Source organism: Lacerta agilis, chromosome 15 (assembly GCF_009819535.1).
Source record: "Lacerta agilis isolate rLacAgi1 chromosome 15, rLacAgi1.pri, whole genome shotgun sequence".
Taxonomy (NCBI): Eukaryota; Metazoa; Chordata; class Lepidosauria; order Squamata; family Lacertidae; genus Lacerta; species Lacerta agilis.
In genome coordinates, this window is record NC_046326.1 from 14,987,546 (window position 1) to 15,002,901 (window position 15,356).

The following is a 15,356-nucleotide window of genomic DNA, read 5'->3' on the forward strand; positions in this document are numbered from 1 at the left end:
GTCCTTCTGTGATGTACGTATGATTTTTGGGGGGTGGTCTCTAGGGCTATAGGGTGGGCAATTTCAAAAGTTTATAGGGGCTTGCGCACCATTGTTCTGGGTTTCTCCTACCTTCTTGTAAGGAGGGGAAGGAACTCTCTTGCAACAGAAAAAATAAAGATATGCCTTTCTGTGGATCTTGTCTCCATCCATTCATCTCTGACAGATCATGGACTCAGTCCCTTGGGGAGTTGGGAAGCAAAAGGCAAACCCCCTGTTTTTTCTATAACACCTGCAATAAATAAACAAACCTTGAGGTGAGCTCCCCCACCTTTTTCCAGAAAAAAACCCTGGCAAAAAAACCCCACACTTTGAACAGTTTTATCTTATGTTTTGCTTTTTGCTTATTTTATTTTATTTTATTTTATTTGCAAGTTCACACACACCACCAGAGGTCCTCCTGCAGCCCTCTCAGCAACATCCCTATTACAGGCTCTGCTGCTGGACTACAACTCCCAACATCCCTTGCAGCGGGTATTGCCCCGCAGGATTAGAAATGCAATCCAGCCACAGCTAAGGGACTCCAAACTCACACAGAGGCCAACAGCTACTGCAACAGATGGGCTCAGCCCAGGGCAGGGAGGTCCCCAGCAGAATCCTTGGGGTGGGAGCAAGGAACATCCAACCCAGGCGGCAAGGTTGACAGCTGGACACAATATGGGTAACAGGGAGGCGTTGCCACAGAGTGGGTGCCAAAACCTATAAGGGGCTGTCAAAAGGGGATCTCCCATTGCCACAGAAGTGGCAGGTCCTACAGTCACAATTCCAGCCATGTAACAGGGAATACTCCCCCCCCCAAGGGTCTCTTGGGGAAAGGGCTCAGGCCCAGGGGTAGGGAGGGTATTGCAGCTATTGGTCAAGGATAGCATTTTGTGTGCTCTGCCTTCCTATCCCTACTTGTTCACAAGCCTTCCTATAAATCAGAGTCCAAGGGCTCTGTGGTTTGATGGGAGCTCAATTGAGGAAATTGGCATGTATCTGGAGAGCCCACAGATACTCAATGGGTGGCCTCTGATGCAATCCTACTCAAGAGGAGACCCACTGGAATTAATTGGAAAGGCTGGCTTGGGTTCATACATTTCACTATGTCTGCTCTGAGTCGTTTGCAACGTCCCAATATTTCTGGCACAATGCAGCAGGATGACTTGAGGAAACTGAGGCAGGGCTTGCACTAGCCTCAGAGGAGACCTTGGGCCAGAGTTCGCTTTGGGCTGCTTTCTGTTCTGTCCTTGTCCTAAAGTCCCCCATTTCCTCCACAGTCAGCAGCCTTTTGGGCTCCATGTCAGGAAAGCTGTAGTAGGGCAGCCTCTGCTCCTCCACCACCACCCGCCCTTTACGCTTCTGCACTTCCTGGCAGGGCTTGTGTGTCGCAGACACTTCAAGCTGCTCCGAGGATGTTGCAGTGGAAACTCAGAGTGTCTTCAGTCTCTCTTTGCTGATAGACTTGCCAAGACTCCTACTCAGCAATTCCAGGACACCCAAAAGCATATCTTCCCTTTCCCTTTACAGGAGTTAACAAGGTGGCATGAATTGGATGGGAGAAGTCTAATTAAGCAAGAGCCAGGAGATAGCTGAAAACGGAGAAGGATGCACCTGGGAGTCTGTCTCGGAGCCTTGGTTCTTGTCCTCCCTTTGTGTAAGTACACCTGGCTTGTTGTGGTGGGAGGGCTGGATTGGGTGGGAGGACGTCAGAAGGACACACTTCACCTTGCTGGGTCAAAAGGGCCCTCCAAGGTCCATCTAGGCCTTGGTTCCTAAGCAGTGACCACCAAAAGGAACCTGGAAGCCCACAAACTGAGCACAAAGGCAATGCGCTCCTCTGCCATCATGGGGGCCTATTTGGGTTACATCAGAGCAGCCAGTCCAAGAGTTTGCCCCTCGCTGATGATGCTGAAACAGGCTCTCCTAACACCGCAGGAAACTCCCAAACCATTGCTGTGGTGCAGTGGATCAGTGCATCTGGCTATCAACCAGAACATTGGTGGTTCGAGCACACCCAAGAATGGCTGTGGGCAGGATTCCTGCATTGCAGAGGGTTGAACTAGATGACCGTAGGGGTGGCATCCTGCTGTACAGTTCTGTGACTCTATACATGCAGCCAGGGGGCTGTGGGGACAGGCATGTAACCCGGAACTCATTTAAAGCGAGGGTTTGGTAGCACCTCTGCAGATGCTGCAGGAGCCATTGTGCCAAAGGGCCTTGAAGAACAGTCCTTGCTAAAATTCCACCCAAGAAGCACTTTTAAGGGGCTGAGCAGGAGGATCACAGGTTTTGGGATGACGTCCTCCCCTCCTCCTCCATGCTTCAGCCAGCTCTGTGGAGGGAGAGATGATTGGGGCACTAGAGAGGGGCCCTCGTAGACAGTGCCAGGGCTGCCTGCAGGCGGCTTCAAAGTGTTTCTGTCCATAGGTGGTTTGGGGCACTGGGGCTTAAATTATGCCAGGAAAAGGACACAGGCACTGGGTGAACTGGGAAATGCCTCCATCAAGCTCAATAGCATGTTTACATGGATCAGGCTATCCCTGGGCAGGTGAGGCCTTCAATCCTTTGAAAAACAACCCAGCAGTAGCAGCAGAGCTGGATCCCTCACAGCTTCCTTGCAGACACTAATCCTGGGGATCTTCCACATTTCTCTTGCATAGCTTGCCCCCCATCTTGGCTCTGCTGCAGATTGGGGTTAGTCCCCCGCCTACATACCTAACTCACCCCCCCCCCCAAGTACTTGTCCCTATTTTCCAGGGACAGTCCCAGGTTTACAGAAGACATTCTGGTTTCTGATTTGATCCCGGGATGTCCAGCTTTCCCCTTTGTTGTTGTTGTTGTTCAGTTGTTCAGTCGTGTCCGACTTTTCGTGACCCCATGGACCAGAGCACGCCAAGCACGCCGATCCTTCACTGCCTCCCGCAGTTTGGCCAAACTCATGTTAGTAGTTTCGAGAACACTGTCCAAGCTTTCCTTAGGACGCCCCTATTTTCACTGGAGAAATGTTGGAGGTTATGGAGTTATGCGATCACCAAGCCAAGGAGATACATAACTATACAACCTTTAGAAGACATGTGAAGGCAGCCCTGTATAGGGAAGGGTTTTTTAAAAAATGTTTAATGTTTTATTATGTTTGATATATGTTGGAAGCTGCCCAGAGTCACTGGGGCAACTCAGTCAAATGGGCAGGGTAGAGATAATAACAACAATAGAATAGTCAAAACAAAATAAAATAAAAAATTCCTTCCAGTAGCACCTTAGAGACCAACTAGGTTTGTTCTTGGTATGAGCTTTCGTGTGCATGCACACTTCTTCAGATACACTGAAACGGAAGTCACCAGACCCTTAAATATAGTGAGGGAGTGGGGAGGGGTATTACTCAGAAGGGTGGTGGGAATGGGTGATCAGCTGATAGGTGTGGAAAACCTGTTGACGACTGTTAACGACTGCAATTTTTACAGGGTCTTACAGGGAAAGGCAAGGGGTGAGATGGCTAAAGATAGCTTTGTCATGTATAATGAGATAAGAACCCAATGTCTTTGTTCAGACCAGGTTTCTCCATGGTTTTAAGTTTGGTGATTAGTTGCAATTCAGCCACTTCTCTTTCCATTCTATTTTTGAAATTCCTTTGTATTAAGACAACTACTTTGAGAGATGTCCCTTTTTTCATTGGAGAAATGTTGGAAGGTATGCTAGCCAGGGGGTGGGGAACGGGCATTGTGCTTGTTTCCATAGTTTATATCCCGCAGCTTCAACATATTTCTCCTGCTATATGTTCTAATTCAAAACTATATGAAACATAACATCCTAACCGATGATCCTGACTAAAACAGCTGTGGTCGGTTCAAATAAAAAGCATGAGTTTTGGCATCTCTTAAATGCCCTGGTAGAGAGAGATCTGTCACAGATGGGAGAAGCTGTTGTTACTTTCCCCTCAGCTCTGCTCCCCCACTACGTTCCACATGGAGGGCCCCCGCCCCCTGCCCTTGGCAAGAGAGGTCCTGAAACAGAGCGAACCAAAGGTTTCTAAAGGCCTTGGGCGAGGCTTTTCTGAGGGGCTGGTGAATGAAGTCAGAGCTCTTTCTCAGCCAGAGGCACCAAGGAATTTGCTACCAAGGAGTGTGGTGGAATCTCCTTCTTTGGAGGTCTTTAAGCAGAGGCTTGACAGCCATCTGTCAGGAATGCTATGATGGTGTTTCCTGCTTGGCAGGGGGTTGGACTGGATGGCCCTTGTGGTCTCTTCCAACTCTAGGATTCTATGATTCTATGAAAGGGCAGAGTGGAGACCTTTTCGCCCTAGCCTTGTGATCTTTTCTTCTGTTCTCCAGCCTCATCCTCTGAATCGCACAAAGTGGACATCTCTGGGCGCCGCATGACTGTCACCTGCCCTCTACAAAATGCCAATTGGAAATTGGTCAGTAAAATGAATGGAAATTATAATGTCACCCCAGAAAACGAAATCTTGACCATTGAAGCCATGAACGACAAGGAAGTGGTCAAGGGTGACTTCACCTGTCAGAATGGCACGACATCCAAAAAGATTTATCTGCAAATCAAAGGTCAGTGCTCAAGTTTGAGGTTCTGGTGCTAGAAATCGTCTGCCTTCTTCAGGCGAGAGCTACTGTGAGGGATGACTATTCTCTAACCCGCCAGTTTGCCTCTGAATAATACCAGTTGGTGGAATCGAAAAGGGGGGGGAGAAGAGTGCTGTCCCGCTCTTGTCCTGCTTGCAGGCTTTGTTTTGGGGCATCTCATTGGCTGCTGTGACACAGGGCTAGCTGGGCCACCTTTGGCTTGACCCAGCTGCAGGGCTCCTCTGATGTGGGAGGTGGAGGGATCCAAGGGCTTCCCCTCCTCCTGTGACAGAAGCCAAGTCTGGGGTATCCATTCCCTGACCTTGCAGACAAAGCCTGCCCGGCCCTAGCAAACTTGAATAAAACTGAAGGAGACAGCCCCCGCACCCCAGTGAGATCTTTCTCCAGAGCCAGATCGTGCCAGGACATCCCAATACAGTGGTACCTCTGGTTACGTACTTAATTCGTTCCAGAGGTCCATTCTTAACCTGAAACTTTTCTTAACCTGAAGCACCACTTTAGCTAATGGGACCTCCCGCTGCCGCTGCGCCACCAGAGCACGATTTCTGTTCTTACCCTGAAGCAAATTTCTTAACCTGAAGCGTTATTTCTGAGTTAGTGGAGTATGTAACCTGGAGCATATGTAACCCAAGGTACCACTGTACATTTTGCTGCCTGCAGTGAAAGACAAGACAAGTCCCACCCATGCCCTTGTATGTGTAGAAGTATCCAGAGGCTGGAGGGCAGCTATGTGCAGAGGCGTAGCATGGGCAGGGTTGTGGGGAGCCGTCTCCCCGGACACATTTTTTTTAGGGGATGCAACCAGGGGCTCCCACGACATGCTCCAGCATTGAGGACAAGAGTCACAGAGAAGGTAGCCACACCCAGGCTGGGCCTTCAGGATTGGACCACTCTACTCCTAGACATAGAGGAGGAGAGGCTGCAGCAGCATTGCCTCTCCACTCCTCAGCTGGACTCCGGTGCACAAGGGAGCTTCCTCGCATGATGGCTCAGCACTACCGGGCTGCCCAATCCACCAGGGGATGCAACATTTTACCCCCCTCAGGTGCTAGCAACCTATGCTATGCCACTGGCTCTGTGCACCAACCCCTTCCTTGCCCCATGCTGCCTAATAGTAGAGCTGCCCCAGTTTCCATGGCTTGACTCTCTTGCTCTCCTGGGCAGCCTGTGATGACTGCGTGGAACTGAGCATCGGGCTGGTGGCCGGCACCGTCGTTGCTGACCTGCTCATTACCCTGGGGGTCATGTTCCTGGTCTACTACTGCAGCAGCAAGAAACCTGCCACCAGCTTTGGTGGGGGAGCCGCAGGGGGAGGCACCCGTGGACGGACACGAGGTGAGTACTCTTGTGGTACACCAGTGCTCTCCACAGGAGTGCCTTTGGCTTCCTCCGTTGTCCCACAGAGAAAATTGGAAGTGATCTATGCTGGAGTTGGATTGGTAAATGAATGCCAAGCATATATGGCTCCCATCTGGAGCTGGAGGCGGGGAGGGTGGGCTCTGGTATGCCCACAACTTAAGAATTTGGGGGACCTGAAGGCTCCTCTGGGTGTCGCTGGGATGGGATCAGCTGGTTCAGGGCTTGCTTCAAGGGGTGAACTGGAGGAGAAACCGGCTGGCTGGCTGGCTAGACCCCAGCAGGGATCCTGAATGGCCCAGCCCAGAGATCATAGCAGTTGCTCTGGGGTGGGGTGGGGTGACTTTACAGCCCCATCGTTCTGACACAAAGTATTTCAGCTAAAGCACCCAGAAGTTCCTTGTATGTGCAGACGGGCTGATGCCCCACGGTTAACCACCCTGCAATAACCAAATCCGATTCTTGGCTGTGCTAACAAATACCCACTTTGCATTGTCTTCTAGGCCAAAAGGTGGACCGCCCCCCACCTGTCCCAAACCCAGACTATGAGGTAAGCACAGCAGAGGGTAGCTGCCAGGGGCTGGGAGGGAGAGTCTATGGAGGGCAGCCAAAGAACCTGGAGCCTGAACGCCATCAGCACTGGGCGGGCCTAGAGATAGACTGGGGACACCAGGCAGGAAGGCCCCATAGCCCTCTGCAGGCAGCTGCTTGCTCACCTGAGGCAATCAGGCCCTGCTTGCTGGTGACCCCCATGGACTCTCCAGGGGGAGACAGAAATGGCCCCATCACAGAAGGACCCTTGGTCAGTAACCTCTCCTCTTTATTCCAACAGCCCATCCGGAAAGGCCAACAGGAGGTGTATGCTGGGCTGGAGCCCAAGGCCTTCTGAGACATACCACAGTCTCTGGGTAGAGCCGCAGTGCCACGAAACCTCATTGTTGCTGACTGCTGGTGGCACCGCCATCTCCCTTTGCCACCAGCAGCTTCGCTTGGTGGCAGGTGGGTCGTCACACACCTCTCCCTGAGTCTCACAGCCTACAAAACCTGCAGCTCAGTCCACTCCCTTCAATGGGTCCAGGTGCGCCTCCAATGGGGTCCTTCCCAGCTCCTTCACGGCCCAGTAGAAGAGCCTCCTTCTGGGTCAGACAATCGTCATATCCAAGCCATGCCTGGAGCAACTTCAGCCCTGCACTGCAGAGAGGGATGTGGGGCACAGAGACCTGGGACAAGTCACAGGGACTGGGAAGGGTGCTATGGGCTTAGGGTCATAGGCCTACCTGGGCTTGCACTGTGAATGGTATTCCATCCCTGAGCCAGCTCAGATTCTCCTGATTCCTCTTCTCCAGCCACACACCTGGGCAGGAGCTGGTTGCTGGGTTGTGCAGGTGGGGGAGAAATGCTTGTCCCATTTCTACAGCCTTTTGTTCATTCAACAATCCTGGCCCTTCTCCACCACATCAGTCCACCTTTAAGCCCCCTTGTAGTCTGGTCCCCCACCCCACCCCAAAAGTGCTCCTGTGACCCAGGGAGGAAGGTCGGTCCTGATTAAATAATCTCAGCTGACTTCTCTGCTGCCCTTCTCTCGCCCAGTCATGCTGTGTTTGGGCACCACATCAGATGCGCTGACCCCTTGGGGGGGGGACAGAACTGTATGTATTTTGTTTTGGTTGTGTTTGCAAGGAATTCTAATAAAGTGCCTTCCAGGCCAGCGTGCTGTATCACACTGGCTCTCTTTGCACGTCATTCTTTAATGGTTTGGTATCTTCTTTGCTGGGAACTCCAGATGACCTTGTATAACTAACAGGGGACTCAAGAAAATTCACGGATGTGGCATTGTGGAAAAAAGGCAGGGCAGAGAAGGCAGGGATTGCTGGTTATGCCCAGGGTGGAAAGACTTAAAAGCTGTCAGGAAGGCAGGCTAGTCAGAGCAGTGGCAGCAGAAGGCAGGACTGCATTAATGCCATGGGCCAGAAACTCCGGCTGAGTAGCCCCTCAGCACCCTCTTGGGAGCCCCTCAGTTCTCTCTGCTTGATGGGGAAGGGCAAGTGGCAAACACACATTCCCTCGCCCCACAGGAAGCGGCAGTTGTGGGAAGAGCTGTGGTCCCACGTAAGAGCGCTCAGCACCCAGCTACCACGGCACTTGTTCCGCAGGATGTGGTCAAGGCAAACGCAGCTGCGTTTTCAAGAAAGGCGAAGAACAGCTCCCACGTGCAGAAGGCATGTGAGTCAACGTCCAATGTGTGGCTGCGCCTTTGTGCAAGTTGCTGACTTCGTGTGGAGCTTAAACTCTCAGAGCAAGCTACCGACCTTCCTTCAAAACACATTCAGCCACACACCACTCGAAAGACAGCAATTTGTTTTCAGTAAAATAAGTAATTTAGATAGGTATCCACCGCACACAGATGAGATGCAGTTTCGTTGGAAACTGTAGCTGAATTTCCTTTATTATTGATTTCATTCTATTGATGCATTGCTTGCTATTAAACAGCTCAGAGCGAACAGACAATGTTCAAAGTGGATCACTGCAGAAACAACAAAAGCCCTTTTGGCTTTCTTAGTTATTGGAGCCCCTTCAAATCAGAGGGGAAAGTTGAGGGGAAGGAAGTACAAAGGGAGGCCAGCTCAATAGTAGGGACAGGGGTTACATTTTGAAATGAAAGCACAGCAAGAGTCAGACTATTTCTACACCTTTAGCTATAGCTTGAAGCAACGGTCCCTTTTGAGCTCTCCACGGCCAAAGGAGGAGCCATCAACAATTCACTCTTCGCTGCCACACTAGAGGCAGAACGCATTGTCCCCTTCTCACCGGTGGCGGGTCTTGGCCACTCCAATGTGGCTGTACTGGCCATTGTTGCGTTCTCCGAGAGGCTGGAGGGAAAGAGAGGCCTGCAGTTAGAACAGGGGTCTGTACTTTCCTTAACCTGCCCTAGGAACTTGCAGGTTGACCGAGGAGGATTTGGGCAAGAGTAGTCTGGCACACGGGACTGCTAGTGGACTGCGTCTACAATGAAAGCCCCCCCCCCCCGGCTGCGCTTGACCCATCCTGATGCCACTGGAGATGTGGGTTCCTGTTAGCTATATGGAGGCTGCAGGGATTTCCAGGGGGGCAGCTGGGTTAGTCTGCTGCAGCAAAACCAGCAAAGGCTGGATCCATTTCAGCTGCCCAGCCTGGAGTCCCGGCCCTTTGTTTATTCCTTTTTTATGGCAAGAGGTTGGGTGGTGTCATGAAGCGTTCTCATCCTTCATTTATTCTTCCTTTATTTTATTTTATTTTTTCAAATTAAGTTGCTTTTGGGATTTTCTGCCACCACAGTCTCTTCATTTTACCACATTGGGAGGCTAATCTCTGGCCACGAGGGCTAGAAACTAGCTTTTTAAAAGAACACACAGACACAATCATGATTTCCAGGAGAATATATTGTCTCTGCAAAGCAGCACCCTAGGCTGAGGCAGAAGAAGCTTCGCAGAAGTCAAAGAATTATTGAATGCAAAGGGCCCCTCATTTCACAGCTTGGGAGGAGCTGTCCAGGAAAACACCACCACGGAGGAGAGGAAGGGACCGACCACAGGCACCCACTCACCTGGTAGAGCTGCTCATTGGCCAATAGGGTCTGCTTGTCAGAAGCTGCAAAGTCAAAACAGGAAATTTCAGGATGACTCGAAGTGGGTAATTAACAAAATTAAAAATCAAATATACCAGGTATGGGAACGTGGATGCCAACAGGGACATTGTTCCTTTTTTCAAGGCTGTTTCCCCATCTCCCAGCAACTGTCTGTCCCCCAATGCTCACCCTGAGATCGTCGGCCTGGCTCCCCCGCAGCAATGCAGTACACGCCAACAGCCAAGAAAAACGTAGCCACGATGCTGGCCAGCAGAATCCCCATGATCGCGGCAAGGTCCAGATGAATACAATTCTGGCACACTGTGGCAAGAGGGAGAGAACTCAACATGCACCCTATGCTCACAAGCACACCTGAGTTTTGTCCACATGTGGCTTGATTTGAATAGAGTGTGCCTCTGAGCACATGGAAACTGTACTAATGTTGATGTTTGCCACCCTGGTCTCCTTTGGGGGGACGGGTAGGATAGAAATATAATACACGACAAGAATAATAATAAATGGATGGTCCCTCGCCACTAAGTGACTAGAAGCAACCAGTGCTTTTTTCTGGGAGGGTTGCAGGGGTATGCATACCCTAAATATTTTGTGAATCTTTGTACTTTTGTCCATTTACTGTATTTATTTTTCCTGATGTGAACTATAAAATGGTGATTTTCTGGAGTCAAAATGAGAGTAATCCTAAACATCTTTTAAAAAAATAAAGCACTAGAAACAGCCATTTGCCATCTGGGACTAGATGAAAAGCATTTCTGGTTGTTGGGTGGGTTTTCTAGCTAAACACAACTCCTAACATCCAAACAGCCCATCAATCCCAACAAAACAAACCCCGGAGCCCAGGGACTGTTGTTCCACCACAACCAGCAGAGAGACCTGCACAATATGCTTAGCAGGATACTTACTGTACCACTAACAAAAGAACAAGCCAGCCAAGAGGCTTAAAAGTGGAACAGAAACAAATTTTGTCACTCAAAATTCTCATATGAAAAGTATTCTAAGTTTGATGCCATTGTGTGACATCCAATGCTATTTGATACTTGATTTCAAGTTCTTTAAAAAATAAAATTGCAGTCATAACTGATGTGAGCAAAAGGCATTTAGTATTTGACAGCTCCCATGCAGAAGCTGCCAATCTTTAATGGTGTCTGAGATCTTCCATGCAACAGCAGGTAGTAAAACATCTGCTTTTGAAAGAAGATTGTTCATTTAATTTAGCCAATTAATTAGGGAAAAAGGCCCAGAAAAAGATGGTACTCTATATGTGGTGGTCTTGTAAGAGAGTAAAAGCTTTATGGGAAATAATTTATAACGAATTGAAGAAAACATTTAAGATAACTTTTAACAAAAAACAGAAGCTTTTTCTTTTAGGGATAGTAGATAGTGAGATACCAAAAGACCACCTCCCAAAAAAAATGTTTATATATGCCACAACTGCAGCTAGAATGGTTTTTGCCCAGAGATTGAAAGAAGATGTAGTACCAACCCTGGAAAAGTGGCTAATTCAATTAATGGATTATGCCAAAATGGCAAGGTTAACGGATGTAATAAGAAACCAAGAAGAAGAAAAATTTCTTAAAGATTGGGGAAAATTTGAAAAACTAATGTTTGCAAATAGCTCATTAGCAGGATTAATGTAAAACAAGAGGTTAAACATATTATTATGAGAAAATAAATAATAACTTTAGATGGAATAATGTGGAAAATGCAGCATGAAAATTAAAATCAGAAGGAAACCACAAAAGGGAGGAAATCAAATATATGTGCATTACAAATGTATGTAATTTGTGTTTTTGCAATTTGTATGTTTGCAAAAAAAAAAAATTGAAAAACCAAAAAATAAAACTTATATACAGTATATATAAAAGGAAACAAAGAAACCAGGCTGCACCAGGGCCATTGACAACATCACAACTGCCAGGCTAATCACGTTCACACTAGACAGGGTTGTCGTGGTCCCCACCAAGTGGCCACAAATCTGGGTGTGTCCCTCTCCCACCACCCCCTCAGCTGTGTGACTCTCTGGAGTAGCACTGCTTCTCTGTCCCTTCACATGGGGGAGGAAGGGCTCACGCACTTCGGATGAACACCTGAAGAAGTGCATCATTGCACTCAAAGACACCTCTCGGGTCATCCAGGATGGCACCCAAAGACAGGCTGGAGTTTCCGTGGTTTAATGCATTCCCATCTTTCTTCCAGCTTATTGGGAGGTTTTTATCCTTCTCTTCACAGTAGAGGACAATGTTATTCTTTTGCTGCTTCACCGTGATGGATGCCACAGCAATACCTGTGAGGAAGGAATGACAAGGTGGAGGAAAACACCCACAGCAGAGCCCTTGGTTCCATCTAGCACTCAGAGGGACCCAAAATGATTAAGAGGCCAGAACACCCTCTGTCACAAGGAAAAGCTAATGTTTTTGTTGTGTCTTAGTTTTTTAAAATAAAAGATGATGATGGGGAGAAGGGACATGATTGAGGTTTATGAAATCATGCACATTGGACAGAGGAAAGTTTGCTTCTGCTCCTCTCTCTCTCTCTCTCTCTCTCACACACACACACACACACTACTACTACTACTACTACTACTACTACTACAACCCAGAGTCGTATAATGAAGTGGGAGAGAGAGAGAGAGAGAGAGAGAGAGAGAGAGAGAGAGAGAGAGATGCAGAAGAATATATTTCTTGTGGAGTTCTCTGGCACAAGATGTGGTGATGATAGCTATTATTAACATAGATTGGCGATTGATCCTGATGGCCAAATGGAACCTGTCTCCTGTGGTTGGTGGTTCTGCTTTATCCTCTGAACAAAGCACTGACATTTCATAGGGTCCAACAATAGAGTCCAGCCAGTAAGGCCTGATGCCTTTCAGGGTGGGACTCACAAGGTAAATGTGGGAAGCATCTTCTTTTCAAGAATTTGATACATACAGGTTTTTGGAAGTATTTTAGGGCACAATTGCAGGCAAAAATAATATGGGAAAGAATCTGTCAATGAACATTTTAAGGTGAATTGGTTAGTTGTCTCTCTTTGTCTTCCCATTCAAGGACCCGACTTCTTCACTTTTCTGTCTTTGTTCCCCCACCTCCACAAATGTCACATCCTTTCCTGAGGCTGGACTCAAGGGCCTTTGAGTGAGGTCCTACCTTTGGAGAAGAGCAATCCAAAGAGGAAGGTTGCACACAAGAGATGCTGGCTGCGTCCCATGACCCTTCTTCAGAGTGTGTGCTGATAACCTGCTTATTCTTTCCCTTGAAAGGAAATTGCCCACTTTGCAAAAAGACACCCACAAAGAAGTGCCCTTTGCTCAGAGCTGTGCTGAGCTGGATATGAAAGTAGAAGAAAACATCTCTGTAGTCAGCCAAGAACAGGAAACCTGTGGGTGGGAGGTCTCTCTGTCCCGCTGTGCATGGAAATGAATGAGTGAATAGATGTTAAGAAAGAGTACAATTTCTGAAAGGAATCACAGGGGAGGGGGAGTGCTCTTGTGTTTGGGTCCTGCTTCTCACAGGCAGGTAGGATAGTATGTGAATAGGATGCTGGACATGAAACGGCATTGATCTAATCCAGCAGCCTCCTCTTGTGTTCTTAAATGGAAGGAAATAGCCTGCAGAACATGGAAATTTAACTGATTCCTCACCACACACTATTCCCCCCCCCCACTACCAGATCTGCCAACTTCATGAACTATTGTCTAGAGAAATGGTGAACTTGCTGGGGGTGGCATGCAGCCATCACACCATCAGAGGGTTGGTATTTTGGTGGGGCCAGTGGTGAGGTGAATCCTGGAAACCTGAAACAGCCGCTCACCGCTGGCAGAAAATGACAATTGTGGGCCAGTGCGGGGCGGGATATAACTTCCACTGTGGCATTACAAAGCATATATGAGAAAGATATAAGATATGAGAAAGATGGATTACATTGCAAAGTTGTTGTATAACTCTCCCTCTCCTCTCCATTGGATGGGCCAGTTTTCTCCATGTCCTGTTTGTGGGCTTCCCAAGAAGGTATCTGGTTGATGACTGTGAAAAACAGGAGACTGAATAAGATGGGTCCCCATTGGGTCTGGTCCAGCGACACGGCCACAGCCCTCTCATACTGCCGCTGCAACATGGAGATAATACTTGTGGATTTGATTTTCATTTTTGAAATGTTTTAAAGAACCATTTAAAACAGCATTGATTTTTCACAAGAATATTTGAGTATGAAACAGAATGAACTTGGGTGCAGTGCTAGAATAGATATATATAGATATAGAAAGTGTGTATGAACTTCCACCATCACTTCTATATGTGTGGGCAGCGGGTAAGGATGGATATGCTGCTGTCCAAACAGAATTACACAAAAGCAAAGCAAAACTGGATCTCTCTCCATTGTTTCATATGAACAGCTGTCACTTTTACCTTGGCAGACAAAGTGGGAAATCAAGGCTTCAAATACAGCCAGGAAGTCCCGCCTTCAGAAAAGTGAACAGTCAATCTGATATATTACAGAGCTATGATTTCAAAGTGTTTACAGTTTAAAGAACCTCCAGAGCAGTTATTGAGCCTCTGTACCATTGGTTGCAAGCAAAAAGCAAGGAAGAGGTTAATTGGTTTGGTAACTTCCAGGCACATGATGTGTGATGCTAACTATTTCCCCCAAGAGTTAAATGATAACTGATCAGAGGCAGCTACCGGAGAGCTATGAGATTCAGGTGAAGGTCAGATGACTTGTGAATCCCAGCAGGTATATAAGAGGACGACCCGGCCTGCCTGTGATGCTAATTATTTTCCCCAAGAGTTAAATGATAACTGATCAGAGGCAGCTACCGGAGAGCTATGAGATTCAGGTGAGGGTCAGATGACTTGTGAATCCCAGCAGGTATATAACAGGACGACCTGGCTTGCCCAGACCTGCGGCCGAGATGTCTTTAAAGAAGGGTCTTTTAATAAAGGATGCTGCTGGTGGGGAACGATCAGGCTGGGATCGAGTCTGCCTGTGTAGCTGGGCGCAAGGTGGGCGTTTGGTGGAGTTGGGGAGGGGGGGGCGAGATCAGATCTGCATCCGAGGGAATGGCACATGAAGGTTGTGTGTGTGTGTGTGTGTGTGTGTGTGTGTGTATATATATATATATATATATATATATATATATATATATATTGCATGTGCCATTCCCTCGGATGCAGATCTGATATATATATATATATATATATATATATATATATATATATATATATATATATATATATATATATATATATATATATATTGGGGGGGGGGGGGGGTTGCACATGTGCCCATCAAGCTGTATGTGGGAATTATTCCTCCATGTGTGGTGCTGTCAGGAGGGGGTCGTGCAAATGCTGCTCGTTGTGCAGAATGGAAATATTTAGGTACGATGTTCTATCCATGGATGCAGCTTGCAGAGGGGAAATTCAAGAGGGCGAGGGAGCATGGGTCCGCTGTGGGGAGCGGAGCGCATTTCTTGCGCATGGGTGCCTGCCTGCAGAAGGGATTTGTGCTGCGGAGCTGTTGTGGAAAATGCCTATGTGGTTGTGTTGACAGGTGTGCAAAGGAGGGGTGCAGAAGCTAAAGGTATCTGTGTATATGGCCCAAAGGCCATGTTGTGCAGTCAGCTGGGGCCTGTAAAAAGCCAGGCCGGGAGCCTCCTTAAGTTGAGGCTGCATAGTTGACATTTTTTTTTTTTTAGCAATGCTCCCCTAGTGAGCCTTCTTTTGTTCACTTCTTTTTATTTCGAGGCAGTGCACTATGTTTGTGGAACT

The 15,356-nt window shown here is 48.0% G+C and overlaps 2 protein-coding genes across 2 annotated transcripts; one reads left to right on the forward strand and one right to left on the reverse strand.

Moving 5' to 3' along the window:
- The first annotated feature begins 478 nt into the window (after window positions 1–478).
- Window positions 479–7,011, forward strand: CD3E (CD3e molecule). Its single transcript, XM_033172476.1, has 6 exons — window positions 479–724; window positions 1,549–1,675; window positions 4,350–4,580; window positions 5,781–5,951; window positions 6,476–6,522; window positions 6,805–7,011. Exons 2-6 carry the CDS (start codon window positions 1,627–1,629, stop codon window positions 6,859–6,861), a joined length of 555 nt encoding a protein of 184 aa, XP_033028367.1. The 5' UTR covers window positions 479–724; window positions 1,549–1,626; the 3' UTR covers window positions 6,862–7,011.
- A 1,405-nt stretch (window positions 7,012–8,416) lies between these two features.
- On the reverse strand, window positions 8,417–12,992 carry LOC117059941 (T-cell surface glycoprotein CD3 gamma chain-like). Its single transcript, XM_033171899.1, has 5 exons — window positions 12,738–12,992; window positions 11,669–11,878; window positions 9,766–9,897; window positions 9,556–9,599; window positions 8,417–8,842 (listed from the first exon to the last, which is right to left on the reverse strand). Exons 1-5 carry the CDS (start codon window positions 12,796–12,798, stop codon window positions 8,777–8,779), a joined length of 513 nt encoding a protein of 170 aa, XP_033027790.1. The 5' UTR covers window positions 12,799–12,992; the 3' UTR covers window positions 8,417–8,776.
- Window positions 12,993–15,356: the final 2,364 nt, after the last annotated feature.

What these genes read in the sequence shown, in the direction of transcription:
- CD3E (XM_033172476.1), top strand. Translation starts at nt 1,627, where the DNA reads ATGCACCTGGGAGTCTGTCTCGGAGCCTTGGTTCTTGTCCTCCCTTTG. An exon ending in GATTTATCTGCAAATCAAAG is followed by an intron (nt 4,581 to 5,780) that starts GTCAGTGCTCAA and finishes TCTCCTGGGCAG; the next exon opens with CCTGTGATGACTGCGTGGAA. An exon ending in TCCCAAACCCAGACTATGAG is followed by an intron (nt 6,523 to 6,804) that starts GTAAGCACAGCA and finishes TTATTCCAACAG; the next exon opens with CCCATCCGGAAAGGCCAACA.
- LOC117059941 (XM_033171899.1), bottom strand. Translation starts at nt 12,798, where the DNA reads ATGGGACGCAGCCAGCATCTCTTGTGTGCAACCTTCCTCTTTGGATTG. An exon ending in TGGATTGCTCTTCTCCAAAG is followed by an intron (nt 11,879 to 12,737) that starts GTAGGACCTCAC and finishes CCTTCCTCACAG; the next exon opens with GTATTGCTGTGGCATCCATC. An exon ending in CCAATGAGCAGCTCTACCAG is followed by an intron (nt 8,843 to 9,555) that starts GTGAGTGGGTGC and finishes CTTTCCCTCCAG; the next exon opens with CCTCTCGGAGAACGCAACAA.